Source organism: Elaeis guineensis, chromosome 4, assembly GCF_000442705.2.
Source record: "Elaeis guineensis isolate ETL-2024a chromosome 4, EG11, whole genome shotgun sequence".
Classification (NCBI taxonomy): domain Eukaryota; kingdom Viridiplantae; phylum Streptophyta; class Magnoliopsida; order Arecales; family Arecaceae; genus Elaeis; species Elaeis guineensis.
This window is the reverse complement of record NC_025996.2, coordinates 31,578,776-31,599,397: the sequence shown is the minus strand read 5'-3', so window position 1 is coordinate 31,599,397 and position 20,622 is coordinate 31,578,776. Positions and strand designations below refer to the sequence as shown.

Below are 20,622 nucleotides of genomic sequence, written 5' to 3'. Positions count from 1 at the left end.
GGGCGTTGTGGTCAATGGGGGAGGACAAAGCCCCCGAGCCTAATAGCTTTCCTTCATTCTTTTTCAGATGATATTGACCTATTATCCAATTGGAGGTGGTGACTACTGTACAGGAGTTCTATACTACTGGTCATATGTTAGCAGATTGAAAACAGACCTTCATTGTTCTTCTGCCGAAGTGGCAGGATGTGTCAGAGCCAGAACACTTCAAACCCATCATCCTATGCATAATCCTATACAAGATTTGTGCCAAGCTGATGGTTGGCAGGATGAAATCGATTCTTCCATGGTTGATTTGCCCAAAGCAGAGGGCATTTGTCCATGGCTGGAGCATCTTCAACAATGTCCTCATCACTTGGGAGTTCATGCATGATCTTTGTTGAGCTTTAGTTTGCTGCAGCCTCATAGCAATCAAACTAGATATGGAATGGGTATATAATCACATGAGTTGGTGGTTTTGAAGATTTTTGCGGGGCTCGATGCCTGAAGGTGGCGGTGTGCACTTGCTAGCTTGGGATATTGTGTGCCAGCTGCTGACGAATGGCGGTTTGGAGATTCAGTCACTTATCATCAAATGCGAGGCCCTTATTACCCAACATGTTGTGTGAGTCCTGCTTGACCCTAGTAGTTGGTGGAGCTTGGTGATGAGGGATAGGTATGGTTCGTGGGTTGCTAGAGTGGTGATCCAAACGAGTCGAAGGTGCTCCTTCATTTAGAGAGAGATTTGTGAGCGGGCCCCTAAAGTCATTGCATAGACTAGGTGGTTAGTGGGGGATGGGCAGTCTGTGAATATCCTATTGGATCCATGGGTGGCTGAGGTACTGTTCAACCGTTGGCTGACTTTCATCAGTATGGAGGTAGGAGACTCTACTAGAGTATGCGACCTGCTTGCCTAGTATGGCCAGGATTGGAATTCGAAGTTGTGACTTAGCTGTTCGGGGAGTCTTTGGCTGAGTGTATGTAGTCCTTAACAATTCTGATCCATAGTACTCAGGATGTCAGAGTGTGGAGGTCATCATGTTTATCGAGAGCAGTTACGACAGACCTCTATCACCAATTCTGGAGAGATCCATCGAAACAGATGGACATTGGATGGATCTAGAGATTTGGAGTGCACTCGTGGGTGAGACTTTTCCTTTGAAAAGTTTCTTGGAGGTAGCTTCCAACCCAATACATCCTGAGGGCGAGAGGCATGGATATCCAGGCTATCTACCTGATCTATTATAGGAAGAAAGAAACCATTGAGCATGTTCTTTTCCTCTGTCCAAGTGCGGCACAGGTGTGGCACTTGGCAGGCATATTCAACTTCTCCTCTCAAGAGGAGACCATGGACTGAAAGTTCCTGAATCTGCTAGGACAAAGCATTGGTGCTGAAGTGTAGAGGCTAGTTAGCATTTGGCTGACTTATATTGCTTACCAAATTTAGCTATCCAGGAATAGCTTGGTATTCGAGGCCAAGAGATATCCGACGAGATTTATTTTGAAGAGAGCCCTAATCTTAGCTATGGAGGTGATGGATGTGACCTCGAGACCTTTGGAGATCTAGGACTTCCTATAGACTCATGTAGTAGCCCGTGGGATATTTATTATTTGGGAGTCCCCTATTTCGAAGTTTCTCAAGATCAACTTCGATGGCAGTGTCAGAGGCAGGAGCGATGGAGCTGGTTTTATGATCCATGACCACGCCTCCAGACTTGTAACGGCCGAGGATAGTCATCTCTTTGACCCTTTCGTTCCTGCTGTAGAGTTTCAGATTGTATGAGCCGAGATTACTCATGCATGTCGGACTCTCTATGCTGATCATCCATTTTTTGAAGGTGATTCGATCATGACTGTGACTTGACTTCAGAAGTGTAGGTGAGAGAATGCCAATCAACCCCTTCTGCGAGACATCACGGCAATACTGTCGGACTGTATGGATCTCATCGTCAGGCATATATACCGAAAGGCGAATACAGCAGCTGAATGAGTGGCTACATTTATCGCGAAGCACTCTAGATCGTGTCTTTGGACTGACTTATGAGAGACGCCTAACCCTCTTTGAGATATTTTTATGTCTGATTATTATGGTTGTATTTATATTAGAAGGATTTGATTGATCCATCTTATCCAAAAAAAAAAAAAAAAGAATAAAGTGGTTCCTTTAACCAGTCAACAATTGGGCTGATATGTAAGCCCAGTACTTATTTGCTTACTCCTGCTCGAGGCCCATTGTTACAAAATGGCCATGGGCTTATTTGCTTACCAATATGATTGTCCAGAGTAATTCCCGCATCTCGGTCCAGTCAATCAAGAGAAGTAGGCAAATCCCTTGGAGCTCTAATAGAATGCGTCCACATTTATTACAGTTTCTACGATGATCATATCAATGATATGCACTGAATTGAGTAATCCAATGAGATGCATAACTATGACAAACATTCACCTTCTACCGTACGTGGTCGAGACGCAACAAATGGTATGCTGAGCACGGAATTAGGGACGGTTAGATCATCCATTTCTATGATTCTGTCGGTTAAGTGGGTCCCACACGGTCACATCCGCTCCAAAGTCCAATAGTTCTAGCTCCGCTTCTACTCAGGTTCGTGACTGGATAGACGCTGAACCGGAAACCAGCCACGCGAGGCACGCGCTGGAATGCACGGTTGGGTCAGCGCCGGTTTAGAGAACGTATTTTTGGAAAATTGACAATCCAAGTGCCACCCATCTCATATCCGGGTCCATAATTCTAATGCAAATCCGATTTGCTTATCAAATGTATAACCTAGAACTATCCATACAACCCATTTAATGAGGAGATCACATCAAGTTGGCGCAAATGATACGTTCAACTTGGTAATGTGAAACTGACATGCTCAAATCTATGCTAATATGCTTGGTCTAACACCGACCTGATTAATCTACTAAGGGATATTAGACCATAAATTGCACGTTTGATTAACCTATAATTCTTGGTATAATTATATTAGGATATAATGAAATGGATAAATATAGGATTGTTGTGTGTGCCAAGTGTGTCGAGCCTGTGGACTTAAACCCAAGCCAACGAGTCGTCTTCATCAACTTGTTGATGACTCAGAGCTTGATTAAATTCAATCCCAATCCACTAACTTGATATTGCATTTGTATCGATCCAGCAGCTCATGTCACCCTCACCTGCTATGAATTATACTTTATTTTTTTTGGTAAACCAAAAAGAGGTGGGGTGGGGGAGAAGGTGTGTCACGGCATAGCTACCCCTCTGGGTGCAACCATAAAGTTCCGACCTCGCTGAAGAATATTCGATTTGATAATAAATTTTAGACAATAAGCATCCTCCTCCCCACCATATGAACGAACCCAACAGATCAGTACGTCACTCTAGCACCATCGTGAACCGGTGGACCAGATGCCTCTTCTAGGCCCCGCATCTAGGCCGTCAGGAATAACTCGCTTCCGTTCATTATTTGATAATTTGACAAGTAATTAAAATGGAACAAGCATGGACTATGTAAATAGATAAAAATTTATAATTTGTAGACATATAAACCTAAAAATTAATAAGAAAAAGACTAACTAGCCTCTGCAACTTCAGCATAACTGGGGAATCCATCTATGCAAGGGACATTTGCTGAATATGCAGTTAGTGTGGCCCACCTCAAAATACAACGAAATTCTCTATCTCCTAAATACACAAAGACAAGCATGAAATGTTCCAATGGGGCAACGAGCTCTCAGGTCTAAAGGATGTAGAATCCACGTTCACCATTCGGAAGCAAGCTAAACCGGGTTAAATTGGCCCGAAAGGCGAAAGGTACCTGAATTTGGCGCAATCAAATGGCAGACAAGGCAACATTGCCGTGCACGTCGCTAGTCATTGAAACTTGTGACAATTACCACATCCAATAGCAGATGATGTATATTCAAGTGGAAAATTTTGGAACAATTAATGATGTAAAATCACGTCCGCCACTAGGCATCGCAAAAAACCCCCTCGTTAAAGAAGCTTACAGAAAAATTATTATCTACACGACATGTACCAGCATGATTGTAAAACACCGTTTGTTCTTACGGTGGTGCATCAAGATCCATGTCTGATGAATAATGCCCATAAAAACCAACGATCGTGATTGGCTGCGTGCACGATAAATATAATGCACATAGCACAAGCAATAATTTGTCCATTACGTGAGAACCGATCTATTTCTTTTTTGACGAGGAACCGATCTATTTCTTGAACCTTAAATTTTGAACGCAGAAGTCAAAACGTGCCAAATGATCTAAAACTGCGAGCTAGTCAATGCTATTAAACTCCAAAACAGAATAGACAAAAAGCGTCAAGTACGTTAAGACCAGTTCCAACCTGGTCATCATCCAATCGTACAGTGGAACCAAGTCTAACCATCAACGTGACTTAAAACGGATCACCTTTCATTTGCATCGCCACTAGCCTAGGCTCATCAAAGTCTTTTCCGACTATTACTTATTGAATCCAGACCAAATTGCTACTGCACAGAATTTAGTTCAGGTCTGGATGGCCTCCCGTCAGGTTATGTGAACATCATGTTAACCAGCAATTAAAGATACAAAACTAAGCCATGTACTTTCCTTCCTTGAGACATATCAACGGCTCCAGTCCACAACGACCCCCACCTACAGCTAATACTCCCAGAAATTATCCGCGGACGCTCCAAAAAAGCACATTATTACAACAACACATGCATTACAAGCAGACGCTAACTATAGCAGAGATTTGAGAGAACGAGCTTTCACGGGCTTCCTTCCTCTCTTCCTGCAATTCCTCTTCTCCTCCTCCTCCTCCTCCTCATCATCATCATCACTCCTATCCTCCTCGTTGCAGCAGCCCTTTCCTCCATCCTCCTCCTCGCTATCTTCCTCGTCATCACCCATCACCGGAGCATTATGCCCATCCGCCGACTCCGAATTCCCTCTGCCTTCTTCTTCAGTGACGTTACCAAAATTATCACTGCTACAACTACTTCCTCTCCTCTTTCCCCGCCAAGGCCCGAACCCATAATAATAGTAGTAGTAGAAGTTATTGCCATCTCCGGCTATGTCCGCCTTCCTCTTCTTGCGATGTTTATCGCCGCCTCCGGTTGCCTGGTCGAGGGCTTTTCTGTGATTGTTATTGTTGGTGTAGGAGCGGAGCTGGGTGAGGTGGTATTGGCAGAGCGAGTGGGAAAGGTGCGCCGGTCTTTTGCAGTGCCATCCCTTGCCATCACTCTTCTTGCACAAAGGTGTAGCGGTCTCATCAGTCTCGGTAGCAACAGTTGAATCCATCCCTTTCTCCATCCTTTTCCTCTTCACTTTCTTCTTCACCTTCTTCTCCTCCTCCTCTTCCTCCACCTTTTTCCTTACACCACTGCCATGAGAGTATGCATAACCTAGCTTGTTGGTATAAGAAGAACTTAAACTCTATATCTCTATTATATTGGGTGCATTGGGGGTTTGGGTTTGGTAGCAGTCAATCTAACGGCAATAAAAGGAAGGGAAAGAGAGAGAGGAAGAGAAGAGAGAGGATGCTTGCCTCTTGATAAGAGGAGGATCGAAGGGTTTCCGAGCACCTTTGATACCGTCGTCGTCGATGGGGTCGGCATCCTCGTTTTCCTGCCAAATGCCAAATCCCCCCAGTAACCATTCAAGTCCCAAAGGAAGCCGTAAAGGATGAATTAGAGGGAACACAAGGGCCAAGGGCACGCCCCAAATAGAAGCAGCAAATGACCCCTCCCACTTCTAACGCCTTCCCCTTCCGATTGACCCATAAATCGGTCGATCAAAAGTTCCCTTCTTCTTTTGTTTTTTTTTTTTTTTTTTTTTTTTGTTATTCTCTCCGCCCTCGCTGTTGCAGCTATGAACCCAAACTCTCTCACTAATTAACTTTCGAAGACGCCATCATAAGTCGGAAGAAAATAATAAAAGTAAATTAATAAAGAAAGCTACTAAAAGTCCAAGTCGATCATCCCCCACCCACTTCTCTCACGATCCCAGTTTTTAGGGCTTGGAAGGAGGAGCTAAAAAGAAACCCTTAAAGGAAGAAATGACCTATTTTCCACCCTCTAGAAGAGAAATAGGAAGGAACTGAGAAGCAATCGTCAAGAACCCAATCTATTACAAACTGACAGCCTGAAACAAAGAAATAATGGAGATAGAAGAGAGGGATGGATGGATCTGACCTGGGAAACGACATTCTGCTCATTGGGTATGAGATCCCACGGAGAGCGGTTCAGCTGGCAGAGAATCCCGGCGGCGGCGGCGGCGACAGAAGCAGCGTGCGAGTCCCACTCCGGCGATGAGCTGGGCTGCTGCTGCTGCAGCTCCGGCGGCGGCGGCGAGAAGTAGGCGATCGTGGAGCCCAACAGTTTTAAAGCACACTTTCTAATCCTCATCACCAGATGAAATAAAGTAATAGTAGGACCAAGAAGAGAGCGGAGCAGAATAGAAGGAAGAGAAGGGAATGGAGGGAGGAGATCTGGAAATCTTCTCGTTTGGGGCGGGCGATATTCGCAGAGAAAGACGAGCAGACGAGAGTCGAGTCGTCCGGAGAGGATGGGGGGGCGAAGGGTTTTATGGAGACGAGTCCTCCCCTTTTAGCCCATTATATATTTATTACAGTGAAGCCTTTTTTTTTTTTTTTCCCTCCGAATTCTGATGGGGTAATTGCCCGTTTACTGGAGTAGAGGTAGGTAATAGATGGAACGGAGAAAAATGGCTAAATGTAGCGTGGCCCTGTTGGCTCTTATGAGCCTCCAATAGCCCCGCTTTATCCGGTTCAATCACTGTACTCCATTCTGGACTATTTGTACTGACCCACGTCGGCTGACAGCGAGTGAGCGAGTCCGAGCTCGACGGACAATAACATGAACGCTGTCTAGCTCCATTATAGTTTTAGAAGTAAATTAAACTGAAGAACGTTAAGCATGCTCGATTTTTAGACAGTTCAAGTCATACATTAAAAACTTTTGGTGTGACAGAGTGGCACCCTATGGCATTAAACATGCTAGTTGATTATGGGTATGTTGACATCCTAAAACTATGCATGTTGAAGTACAAACTGTCAATTGCATGAAGAAGAGATTCTTTGTTTTTTTTGGTAGAAGCATGAACAATAGTTCACCAAAAAAAAAAAAAAATTGCATGAACGAGAGCGCATGTTAGATCAGCTGATTTGCATGAAGGTATGAACTACACCTTGAGCAATGGTGGACCAAAAAATATTGTGCACAAAACTTGATTTTGAAGTCACTCATTAACGTGTACTTCCTGTGATCTACCACCCGATATAACCAACAATGCATTCAGGTTTTCTCCTTATTTATGCAAAAAGAAAGAAAAGGTGCCAATGCACGATAATACTTTTGGAATTGATGATCATATATACATCGCAATCAGGTTTGGATACAAGTTCAAGCTTACAACCTCTCAATGAAGGAGGGTTGGTTTATAAATTGGATACACCCTTTGTATGTGGATTTTTTTTTATCAAGAAAAGAGATGAAGAGAATCAGGAGACACAGAATCATGTATTAAAAGAAATGTTTTAATGTGAGCAGGGAAGGTCAGACCTGCATTAAGGGGGTGTTGGATGCTTTGCCTCCGCTTTGCATGAGCATCACGACACCCCCCAGAATTAATACGAAGGAGCCAAGGAAGGTCGTTCCAATTTCAGGCATAACTAATTCCTTCTCAAAGGCGATTTATGCTTGTCCCCAAAATTTAGAAATTAGATAAGCCTTTCTTTCCAACCAGGCAACCACCTATTGGCTTCAGTCTGATGGTAACTTATTCATGAATATTGGATGCAAAGTAGCCAAGTAGGCCCAACATCTTTTCATTCTCCCCAGAAAAGAAAAATCCAATGTTCAAACGTGATGATTAACCCGCCTTTCTGCTTCTCTCATCAACATTCTCATTTCCCTTTCTAATTTCTTCCAACTAGAATTTGTTAAAAGAATAAAAGAAGTATAGTAAAGCATAAACAAGATCCAGAATCTAATTGGGCCATCACGATTCCTAATAAATTATACTTCACGAACAGCTTTAGACTTTCGTCATCGTAAACAGCTATAGACTTTTGTCATCTTTTCTTCTTGATCGAGTATTATACTTCACAGCAAGGAACTGGTGGGTACTTCCTAATAAATTATATATATATATATACATGCTGGGCCATCGAATCAAAATGAGATATTGGTGCAAGTTAGCCCATCATGATGAACTAGCCCGGAAGCGTGCAGATTGTGTCCATTACTATTTGAATATTATACTTCATGCCATGTCGCATTATTTAGATCGGATGGTTCGGAAAAATCTTAACTGGTTTGAGATGCGCTAGGAAAACGTAACGGCAAGAGAGCAGATTTCTGCAGTGCAAAGTCTGGACAGCAAAAGACTCGAGCTCTTGATGAGAACCGTAGCAGGCCATATTGCTGGTTTTCATCTCTTTCTTTTTCCTTTCCTTCAACTATGGTGAGTCCTATATATCGCAATGGCTTCCTGATCTCCCTCTCCTCCGATCGCAACTCTTCCCAAACCCACGGCCACCGGCTAGCAGAACCTCTACGTCATGTTAGCGATCATGCTGTAGGCCTTGGCCTCGACCTTTCGGAGGAGATTGCGTAGTGTGAAGAGGTTGTCGATGAGTTTGGAAAGACTTTTTTGATGGAGAAGAATCATATGGTGGAAGAGCTAGCTGGCAACTTGGGAGGTAATGGATGAGGTTGGGGAGGACAAGAAGGGAAAGGCATCGGCACCACGGGCCATGGAAGTCAAGGCAGGGCTAGAACAAAGTTGCTCCACTGAAGGTATTGAGATGATGGTTGCAGAGGCGGCGGCAAAGGCCATGGCACCAGAAGAGAGCCATGAGGAAGGTGTTGAAGTGGGCGGCACGTACGGATGGCCGAGAGAATCTGTTGGCTGGGAGTGAGGGTAGTGATGAGGAAAAAGGAGGACGAAGATGTTGTTATTGGCAGCGAAAGAAACCGAGAAGATGAGAACCGGCACCAAGGGTCGCTCCGCGGCTCTCATCCATCACTAGAACTAGAACACGTGGTGAGGCTCAGATGAGCCTTCAAACTTTAACATGTTAGTGGGCAAATGAGCCAGACTATACCCCACTATTAAAAGATAAAAGGTAAGCATATATATCCTAGCTTTCCCTTTCCCACCAATCTAGAGCTCATCTTTCTTCCTTCTATTTCTTTTGCTGTCCTCCCTTGCCCTTTATATTATGAGTTAGAATAGGAAGGTAGAAGAGAGCAATGGCATCATGCCTCCTTATTGGTAGGGCCGGTCCTGATATTTTTTAGGCCTAGGGCCAAATAAAAAAAATTTTTTTTACTAAAAATTAATATATTTTAAATATTAATTATTATTGAAAAATTAATCTACGTATATTTTGTAATGCAAAATTTTTTATAATTTCTTTGTAATCAATATTTGACAATAATTCTTCTTCAATAGATAGCATAGCTAAACCATTTAATCTTTCTTGTAACATTGTTGATCGTAAATATGATTTTAATAATTTTAATTTTGAAAAACTTCTTTCAGCAGAGGCAACAGTGACAGGTATGGTCAATAATATTCTATATGCAATTGATGTATTTGGATAACAATTCATTTCATTAATATAATTAAGTATATCTATAGCAGTATTGTTTTCTTTTGGCATAATTGCTTTTAGAACTTTTAATTCTGAAAATAAATCAATCCCATCAAGATCATAATGATTACCATTCGTTAAAATATTTTGAAGATTAAGACAAAATTTTTTCAAACTTTCTTCATCCAATGAAATTAATGTTTTGAAATCAAACAAAAATCCAAAATTATTTTCATATAATTGAAATTGTTCAAACCTATGTTTCAATGAAAAGATAGCTTGATCTACTAAATATAAAAAATAATTAATTCTAAATGATTCTTCTGGTGATTGTTCAATATCTACATTAATATTTTCATCAAATTATTTTTTTCTTTTTACTTGACGTTTTATACGAAATATAGGATCAATTCCCATCTCATTTGCAATTTCCTTAGCTGAAATCATGGCAGAAGTAAAGCCAGTCTCTCTATATCTTTCAAAAAATGAAACTAATCCTTTTAATTGATCAATGGCAACATCTATACGCATATCCTTAGATTGTAAATTTTTACTAACTAAATTAACAGTAAATAGTATATCATACCAAATAATCATTCCTAATAAAAATTCAAAATTTTCAAGCTCATGTGTTGCTAAAGATTCAGTTTCACTCTTTGTTTTTGAATCCTCACAAATTTCAGCTAATTGATATAAAGCTTCTCTTATTTGTGGAGTTTGAAATCTTATTGCTTTGACGCTCTCAATGCGACTTTCCCAACGTGTTTGTGACAATGGCTTTAATGTTAAATTAGGTACATTATCAAGTAAAATTTTCCATCTCTTTGTAGAACCACCAAATGCATTATATATACGTTGTATTACACCAAAAAAAGTTTTAGCTTTACTACAAGATGAAGCCATATCACAAAGTGTTAAGTTAAGACTATGACAAGCACATGGTGTATAAAATGCTCTAGAATTTATTTCTAATAATCTTTTTTGTACTCCCTGATTTTTTCCTTTCATATTAGATCCATTGTCATATCCTTGTCCTCTTATATCATCAATGTTTAAATCAAGAGTTTCTATAATAGATTGTAATTCATTAAAAAGGCCTAAACCTGATGTATTATCTACTTTTAAAAATTCTAAAAAGTATTCTTCTATTGTTATTGGTCTTTTTGAAATATTCACACATCGTATGATCAAAGACATTTGTTCTTGATGACTTGCATCTGGAGTACAATCAAGTATAATGGAATAATATTTTGCTTCTTTAATTTTTTTAATTATTAAATTTTTTATATTAGATGCTAATGCAATTACTAACTCATCTTGAATTTTATGACTAAGATAATGATATTGAATTTCATTATTTTGAATACGTCTAAGATGTTCTTGCATAATTGGATCAAAAACAGCAATCATTTCAATTAATCGTAAAAAATTACCATTACTATTTTGATAAATTTTTTCATTCGTTCCACGAAAAGCTAGAGAACTTTGAGCAAGAAATTTAACAGCAGCTACTATTCTTAATAGTACTTTTTTCCAATGTTCTTTCTCTTTATTAATTTGCTCTTGAATATGTTTATCGATTGTTTGATTTTTTTTAAATCTATTCTGTAAATCAATCCAAATGGTCATATTATGAATGTGATCATTACTAGTTTCATGAGCTTTAAGTCTTTCACTAAGGTGTTTCCAATCTCTAAAGCCATCACTTGCTAATTGACTTCTACTACTATTATCATTTGATTTAAATAGCTTACAACAAAAACAAAACAATTTGTCTAACTCTTTTGAATATACTAACCATTTTCGATCATGTTGCTCTCCATTTGGTAAAGTTCGATCATAATGTGTTAAAGAAAAATGTCTATTATATTGATCAAAAGGAAACTTTATATTAATATCTCTTTTAGGACCATTTTTAATTAATAAATCTTTAGAATTTGTATCAAGACTATCCCATATCCTAGGATCATAAATGTCAAAAGTATTTGATTCACTTGATTTTTCATTCATTAAATTTTTATCACCACTAATGAGATCATCTGTGCTATTAGTATTATCATTATTAATAATATTATTATCATTATTTAATTCATAAGTAATATTTATATTTTTATTGACAAATTCACTAGCAATATTATTTGAATTCTCAACTATATCACTTTTTTTACTTATAATAAATTTATCAAGACCTCCTTTTAATGATTGAGTTAATTGTTCTTGTTTTCTTTTTTTCTTAAGTTTTTCATGACCCGAAGGATATTTTCTAGGTATCATTTTGATAAATAAAATAATAAATATTAGCTAAAATTAGTAATCAATAAATTTAAAGTTTAGAACAATAGAACCTGATTTAAAGCTTTTTGATAGAACAATAGAACTTGTTTGAAGGCTTTGTTGATGGAACAAAATTTGAGCAAAAGCTACTGTAATTGTAATAAAAATTTAAACCTGAAAAATAAAACATGACAATTAATCAATTATTTTAAGAATAAGATATAGTAAAAATAATAAGAAAATGAAGTGAAACCACAAGCTATCTAAAAAAATAAGATGGATATAAAGACCATAATTATATTTATTTAAAAAAGCAAGTCCTAGATGTACAAAATTAAATATATTCCATCATATGCAAGAATACTGACCTATTGATTGAGACTCTCACATAGACGAACCAAATTTCATATACCTAAACCAATTGGATTATAATTAACAAATCCATGTAATTATATTGTGTGAACCATTTTTTTTTTTTATTGTGTGGACTGTGGACCATCTTTTTTTTTCCTTCTTCTTCTTCCATAGTAAAACAGAGGACTCATCCTCTCTTTTTTTTAATAGAACAGTGTGGATCATTTTTTTTTTTTTCTTTATTGTGTGAACTGTGGATCATTTTTTCTTTTCTCTTTTTTTTTCCTTTTTCTTCCATGATAAAATAGGGGATCCTTTCTTTTTTTTTTTAACGGAATAGAGGACTCATCCCTCGTTCCTGAGGTAAGGTCGTAAGGGAGATCCTCCTCTCCGACCAACACCGTCCACAACTAAAGGAGCGGTCTCCGACGATCGGATGACGACAACCACAGGCTCCAGTGATTTTTTTTTTAATTTTAAATTTGTTACATATGTATAGAGAATGGTCAGAGAAAAAGTTCATCTGGAAGACTCAATGAGCTGAGAACAAGAGAAGCTGAGAGTACAACATATTCAAGGATCTAAAAAGAGAAATAAAAAAAATTATATATAAAGCATCAAAAAATCCAATTCAGCCAACAGTGGTCGAATAGTTTTTTTTTTTCCTTCTTTTTCCACGGTAAAACAAGGACTCTTTCTCTCTGTTTTTTTTTTTTTAACGAAACAGAGAACTCATCCCTGTTCCTGAGGCAAGGCCACAACCCACAAGGGAGATCCTCCTCCCCGGCCAACACCGCCCACAACTAAAGCCTTCGACGACCGGACGACGACAACCACAAGCTCCGGTGAAAAAAATAAAAAAATAGGGAGAACTTATTCAGATTAACCTCTATACTTGAGAATTAATGAGCAATCATTATTTATGGTTTTCATTCTGGGCATGAGACACAAGAAGAGGCAAAGAAGAGAAGAATCCTGATGAAGTTAACTTTAGTTTTAAACATTCACGGAAGACCACCATGAAGAATTTGGGGAATGATAGGAGCATACTACAATATGCGCATAATTTATCTCTCAGTTCTGCAGACCTCTAGCGGAACCATTTTGCCATTTGAACCATATCTGCTCCAATGCGCAGCAAAAACTAATAATGAACAAAATAATTCATTCACGCGATTACATATGCGGCCACCATTAACACTAAGATATTCAAACACAAACAACATCCTCATCCTGGGTTTAATTGTTCGATTCCAAGAATGTTTAGGTCCCTAACTTTGGCTTCTTTCTTTTAAATCAGGGGATCTAACAAGAAGAGTGCAAAAAAATCCAACCTATATAAAAGATCGAGAAGACAAATCAAATCAAACCTATCATATGAAATTGCAAGCAAAAATCAATAGAAACTCAAAAAAAAAAAATCAAGAAAGAAAAGAAAAACTCACGCCTTTCAACAGCCGAATCTTTTTGTGGAGACCTGAGATCTCCTCGTCCAAGTCTGCGTGCATAGGATCGATCCGCAACTGGATGTGAGACGAAGGAGGAGGCAGGGGAGAAGAGCTACAGGTTGTGAGAGGGAGAAGACGTTTGGTTTATCTAAAAAAGCCGTTGGGGTGCTGGGACTCGGGAGAGGAAGAGGCGTTTGGTTTACCCAGACGGAAAAAAAAAAAAGGGGCCTGGGGCGGTCGCCCGCTTTGACCCACCCCAGGGCCGGCCGTGCTTATTGGACCAATGTGTATCGGACTAAGCATCTTCCAGGCCTTTTTGGAAATCTAGTTCTAAGAGTTTAATTAGTTGCTCTGCATCTATGAAATTTGAATCTAGAAAAATTCTGCAGGAGATGTTCTGTAGGAGACATGTTCTAGCAAGTGTAATGCTGTAACAACGAAGTTGTGAAGTTTCTTGGCTGATCAATATATACTTCCGAACGGTTGTGAGAATTTTTTTTGACTATGGACGGTCATTAATTATTTATTTTTATTTTATTAAAAATTAACTGATTATATAATCCGGATTAATGAATATGTATGTAAACCCAATGTTGTTGGTGATCCATGTGTTTGGGACTATGCGGACCTTATGTTGGATGGTGTGGTTGGGGTGGCACAATATAGGTCAGAACCTGACTTAAGCCCGTGATGAGAGGGTCTATTAGAGTTTGTTTTAAATTTGGCTAAGTTCCCTCTCCACTTTCTATAAATACCATGAGATTACTTCTCAGACTTGCCTCATCGAATAGCCGCCTATTGAGAGGAAACTGCGGAGAAGGATTTGGCCTTCGATGTTCGTCTGAGCATCTGAGTTTTGGAAATCAATAGCGAATATAAGTACGCATCTATGATTTTATATTCTAATTTTTTGCATATGATCTTAGAAAAAATTCTTACAATTGGTATCAGAGCTTAGTATTTTTGTAGAAAGCTAGAATCAAAAATAAAAAAGAGAGAAAGAAAAAGACAGACGGATCTCCCTATGGCCATCTCTTCTTCTCTTCTTCTTGTCGCCATTAGGGACCTGTTCCGACGGCCACCTAAACAAGTATCCCAAAGCCAATCGTCAGCCTGTTGACGGTTGTGCTCCTTTTGTATTAGTACATGAATTATAAATAAATAAAAGTTATTTTGGCATTTTTTCATCACAAATGTTTCATCTTCTAATGAACTCTTGTGTTGTGGTGAAGTCCTTAGGACTATTTAGACTCGACAAAGAAAGATTTGTCGCTTAGTCCTTAAACCTGTTCGCGACCAAATGATACGTTGTTACCAAGGACGACAACGTTTATCGAGCATAGGTCGTTGTGTGCCATATGGGTTGGTTGTCCTCATAATCAAGGAGTGTGGAGACACTGGTATGGCATACAGGTGAGATGTAATGGTACATCTGCACTGAACGTGACCGACTCCGGAGCTATTTCTGCTGTCAAGATTTGCTCCGATGGGATATGGGTATAAATGTCCCTCTGACCTGAGACCGCCATGGTGACTTGCAAGCAACTCACTGTACTTAGGCACTGGACTACCTGAATTTCTAATTCAGTGATGGAAGGCTGCTGGGTGTAGTCAAGTACTTGACTTGTCGGTGCGTGTGTCAAGATGGGATTGACCACTCCAGTTTAGGAGCTGTGTACAGTCGTGTTTCAATTTAGCAAAACTTTGGCCAGGGTAGTCCTAGTGAGGAGTCACAGGACTAATTGAGTTAAGCACGATTCGGATGATCTCACCAGGGTTGACAGTTTAACCCTGAGTCATCCTAAACACAGGGGTCAAAAGGGATGAATTATGCGGTAACCATATTCACGTAGGTTCTGAATGTTGCGATTGCGACTATTCGACCTATCCAGTCGTCGGGTACCATTGCTAGATGGTCACTTCGATTAGTACAAGAATTAGTTCCTGTATCACCGGCTTAGGTTCGAACCTGCGGGGTCACACATATTAGAGGTTCCTTTCTGATCTGATGGCTGATTATGAGTCTTATGTGTCTAGGACTCTATGATTGAGAATTAGGATTCTCTGATCATGAGTTCCACACATTTTGGGTACCGAGGTCAAAATTTTGAATTTCAAATTTTAAATTTGAAATTTGAACTCTTTGATCAGGGTTTCATATCGATGGTCTATGATGCCTAATTGCCCATCGGATTTGGACTCAATATTTATGAGAGGTTTAATTAGTGATTTGATCGTTAATTAACTCAATTTGATTGAGTAATTATTTTTAGATCTAGTCCAATTGAATTGGATTCAGTTTGGATTGATCCGATTAGGTTAAGTGTTGATCTAATCGCTAAGGTGGTTTAGTCCCTGATTTGATCAGGGGTTAGGCTTAGTTAATTTTTGATTTGATTAGAATTTTATTGAGCCTAATTAAGCCTAATTGTGATGGGTTTAATCTGGTCTAATTGTGCTTAACCTATTTTAATTAGGTTGGCTCAATTTGAATCAAACCACCTTGTTTTAAATTTCCTGTGCCACCCAACTTCCTTGCGCCCATTTGAATTCACGAGAAGATATTTTCTCCCACGCAAAGCTCTCTCACGCCCATGTTTCTGTGCGCTAATTATTTGGATTAACTTGGTTTGTTACCCATCCAAATTCAAAGGAGTTTTGAATTTGAATGGATAACCAAATAACCATGCACCAACTTATCCTCTTTTGTGCGCCCCATATTCCACACGAGAAATAAAAAAAAGACCACGCCATCTCTTCTTTCTCGCACAAATGAATGAGGATAAGATTGGTTGACACTTGAATTCAAATTTGATTTGAATTTAAGTGAGCAACCACCTCTTCTTATCCACTCACACGCTTTCAACATCTCTTGCGATGTTTTATAAAATGAGAAAGGGAGGGGGCGTGGGAAATGAAAGAAAGAAAAGATAAGGGGCGTGGGGAGGTTCTGAAAAAATTTTGAAGTGTTCAAAATTTACCGAGAGGAGAGAAAAAGGAGAAAGAAGTGGACGCAGGGTTTTTGGTGTGTACCCTAAGGTTTCTACCTAGGGTTCGAAAAGTGAGATTGGTGTGCTACGAGTGTCGTGAGTCCACCAAATTTCAGGAAGAGATCCATCAGCCTCTCAACCAATCGTGCAGACGATCCGAAGCATCCGAGGAGTCGGCACACATCGATCGAAGGAGTTCGATCAACATCAGCCATCAAAAGGGTGAAATCACGAACTAGCATTCGTGAGGAGCCGATCAGACGGGAGCTTCGTGTGGACGATCCGCAGAGGTCAGACACTAGTGTGGCTGTAACGTGACGATCAGAGCTCTCTGACGGTGATCAGATTACGGTGATCGACTACCTGCAAAAGGTGATGTGTTCTGAACACAGTACAGTAAAAAGTTTACTGTTTCAAATTTGAATTTCAAATTTAAATGCATGCTGTTGTATCATATTTAGATCCTAGTGTAGGATTAATTAGTATTAATTAATGAGATTAATTAATAATTTCGCTGTAAAATAGTAATTTTGAAAAAATTTAAAATTACCATTTTGCCCCTGCACTGAATTTTCACTTCAAGTGGTATCAAAGCATGGTTCTAGAATATGATATACATATGCATGCGTAGATTAAGGTGTAATCTATAAGTTTAAATTTAAAATTTAAAATTTTAAATTTGAAATTCAAAATTTGAAATTTAAAATTTGAAATTTGTTAGAAGTTTCAAATTTGAAATTCAAAATTTAAAATTTAAATTTTAAAATTTGAATTTTGAAATTTGAAATTTAAAATTTGAAATTTGAAATTTAAAATTTGAAATTCAAAATTTAAAAATTTAAAATTCAAAGACTGGAAATTTAAAATTTGAAATTTGATTGAAATCTCAAATTTAAAATTTGAAATTTGAAATTTAAAATTTGAAATTCAAAATTCAAGATTTAAAATTCAAAGATTGAAAATTCGAAATTTGAAATTTGGTTAAAATCTCAAATTTAAAATTTGAAATTTGAAATTCAAAATTTAAATTTTGAAATTGGTATATTTAGATATACTTGATCCAAGTAGCAAGTAATCTAATTGGGTTGGTTGCCATGACCGTCCGGTCATAGGAGAAAAGTAGGGTTTAAAGGCCCTCTCTTCCCATTCGATGGGGTCTCCTATGGCGGTAGGGGTACCGATGTAATTATATCCCATGCCGATGAAGCAGCGAAAGGACTTAATTATAAAATTTATCATGAATGTGTTAGATTAGATCTAAAAGAAAATTTATGATTTATTTTGAGTTATTTTCTGTTATGAAATGAGCAATAGGATTGCTGTTTATGAATTATGCTGATCCGTTTGTGAAATGAGTCAACACATTTAGTGAATAGAAAATAAAATCTTTCAAAATTTAAAAATTATTTTCGAAATGCCAAACCCTGACCCATCAGCCCAAGTACTTAATTAAAAGAATTAAGTGTTATCTAGTAGGTCTAGAATTGTGAATTAAGACCTAAGACAATTGCATAAACTTGTGGGTCAATGGGTTAGATGAATTAGGTCCATAATTGGGTTAGACCTAAGGTTAGCTTAAAAATGGACTAAATGGAGTAATTGGTCAAATCTAATCAAAAGTTGAATTAGATTAGGTCAAAGATACTCTAGACTTAACTTCAATAGTTGTAGTTGAATGGGTCCATGTCTTTAACTAGACCAAGATGGACTTAATTCATGGCTACGCGGTGGAGCCCTATTTACTAAGTTGATCAAAATTAAAACTAATGAACCGGTTGGTGTCTAAGGTAAGTTCGGCAGTTTTGACCAGTGGTTCTTAAATGGGAGCTACTCGCATTGATTCGATCATTGACGAGTTAATGGCAAATCCCCACCACTGGTCTCACTTACCTGACAATCTAGTAAGTTAGATTTTGATTAGATCACTTGGTGATTAGAGCTCACCCATGTCATTAGGTAAATCAGTATGACTGATTTAGGTGCTCCTAATGCCAGCTTTAATTAAATCTTTTTTTAATCTGACTTGGTGAAGTCAGTGGGAGGATTGAAATTGGCTGGATGATTTCTTCTCTACTATCCTTTAATAAAATCCTCAAAAATTATTAGGTCCATAAAATGATTAAGTTATAATGATAACTAAGTCAATGCCTCCCATTAAGTGAGTGATAATGAGTCCATTAGTTCAATGATCATTGGAGGCCCAAAGGCCTGGTGCTCATTGGCTAATGAAATTATCATTCATAATATGATAATTTGGTTGAGTCTTTCTGATGGTGGTTAGGTTGGCCGGCCAAAGTCGGGTCTGATCATTTATTGGTCTGATTCACCAAATTAAGTCATGTTAATGGTTGGACCTAACCAGATCTTTTCAGTGGAGGCCAAAGCCTACTGATTAGGTTCTGGGGCAAAATCAATTACTAGAAGTTGTTTAAAGAAACAACTGGTTAAGAACCTACCCATAGATGCAAATGGGTTGACCAACCAAAGTTGGGCTCGTGTGTAGTCTGTATGGATTCTAATACCCATTAAGAAATTAAAGTAATTCTTCGAATTGGAGGTTGAGGCTACCATTTCGTAAAAATATTGAGAAAAATTTTAGACTAAAGTCCAAGTCTTTAGTATTAATTTATGTACTAATAGAGGTCTGATTTTTCTTTATACAGCTATGGTCACTATCCTGTCGCTCCGGTCATTATTAGATAATGACAAGCTCATGGGACCTAATTTCGATAGCTGGTATCGAAAATTGAAAATCGTCCTTGAGCATGAGCGAATCCTTTATGTAGTAACGGATCCAGCACCTAAGGAGCCAGCTCCGAACGCTAGTAAGGCGATCCGAGACACTTACCAAAAATGGCTCAATGACCACACCACCGTCCGATGTATTATACTGACAGCAATGAATGACGAGTTCAGCCGCAGGTTTGAGAATGCCTAGCCACAGGAGATGCTTCAAATGTTGAACAACTCCTTTGGCACGCCTGACGATGTTGAAAGGCACAAAACTAGTTGTGCCATTTTCAATGCTCGGATGAGGGATGGGGCCTCAATCACTGATCATGTACTGTACATGATCGAGATGATTGAGCGCCTAAGCAAATTGGGTTTTTCTCTGATGAGTAGCTCGGTAAGGATGCGATCCTTAATTCCTTGCCCAAGTCCTTCCTCCCATTCCTTACTCATTTTCGAATGACAAAGCCTGCAGTAAACTACCACGGGTTGTTGGGGTTGCTGTAGAACTTTGAGAAGGATCACCAGCTCCATAAGGAGTCGGTGAATGTAGTGGGAGGGTCTTCTTCTCGTCGTCGACCCTTTGGGAAGGGAAAGAAGAACAAGAAGAAGAAGAACAAGAAGGTGCAGCCTCATGCTGGGACGGTTGCACAGGGTCAGACCAAGAAGCGTAAGCCCGACCAGAGCCAGGCGGAGTGCTTCTTTTGCAAGAAGCAGGGGCATTGGAAGAGGAACTGTCCTCAATACATTGCCTTCCTGGACCCGAACAGGCCGAAGAAGAAGCAAGGTAATTATATGATAACTCCTTGCAACTTTTTCATTTGTGATACTACTGCCTGGGTATTGGATACCGGAAGCCCTTATCATATTTGTAATTCGATGCAGGGTCTGCAGGTCAGTAGGAGATTTGATGAAGGCGAGAGGTTCCAGAACGTTGGAGATGGAAGTAAAGTTTCAGTTCTAGCTTTAGGAATCATGAGTCTTGTAATCAATTCTTGTAATGTAATTCTGAGTGAATGTCACTATTGTCCAAGCTTTTTATTAAATATTATTTCTGTAGGCCTTTTGGCCATGTACGGTTATGATTTTTTAATAAAAAAAAATATTTGCAATATCATTTTGAATGGTATTACAATATTTGTTGGATAATTAAATAATAGAATTTACTTACTATCACAGCCTGTTAATGTGGTTCAAAACTTCGGTAAATATCCTAGAATAGATA

General features: G+C 38.8%; 2 protein-coding genes across 2 annotated transcripts; both read right to left on the bottom strand.

Annotated features, from left to right (window-relative positions):
* Window positions 1–4,529: 4,529 nt before the first annotated feature.
* On the bottom strand, window positions 4,530–6,593 carry LOC140857431 (uncharacterized). Its single transcript, XM_073256231.1, has 3 exons — window positions 6,174–6,593; window positions 5,528–5,607; window positions 4,530–5,362 (listed from the first exon to the last, which is right to left on the bottom strand). The coding sequence occupies exons 1-3, from the start codon at window positions 6,384–6,386 to the stop codon at window positions 4,720–4,722; spliced, it is 936 nt and encodes a 311-aa protein (XP_073112332.1). The 5' UTR covers window positions 6,387–6,593; the 3' UTR covers window positions 4,530–4,719.
* A 2,694-nt stretch (window positions 6,594–9,287) lies between these two features.
* On the bottom strand, window positions 9,288–9,964 carry LOC140857287 (uncharacterized; the record flags this gene model as incomplete). Its single annotated transcript, XM_073256067.1, has 1 exon — window positions 9,288–9,964. A coding segment is annotated over one exon (597 nt), but the record flags the coding sequence as incomplete, so codon positions are not given.
* Window positions 9,965–20,622: the final 10,658 nt, after the last annotated feature.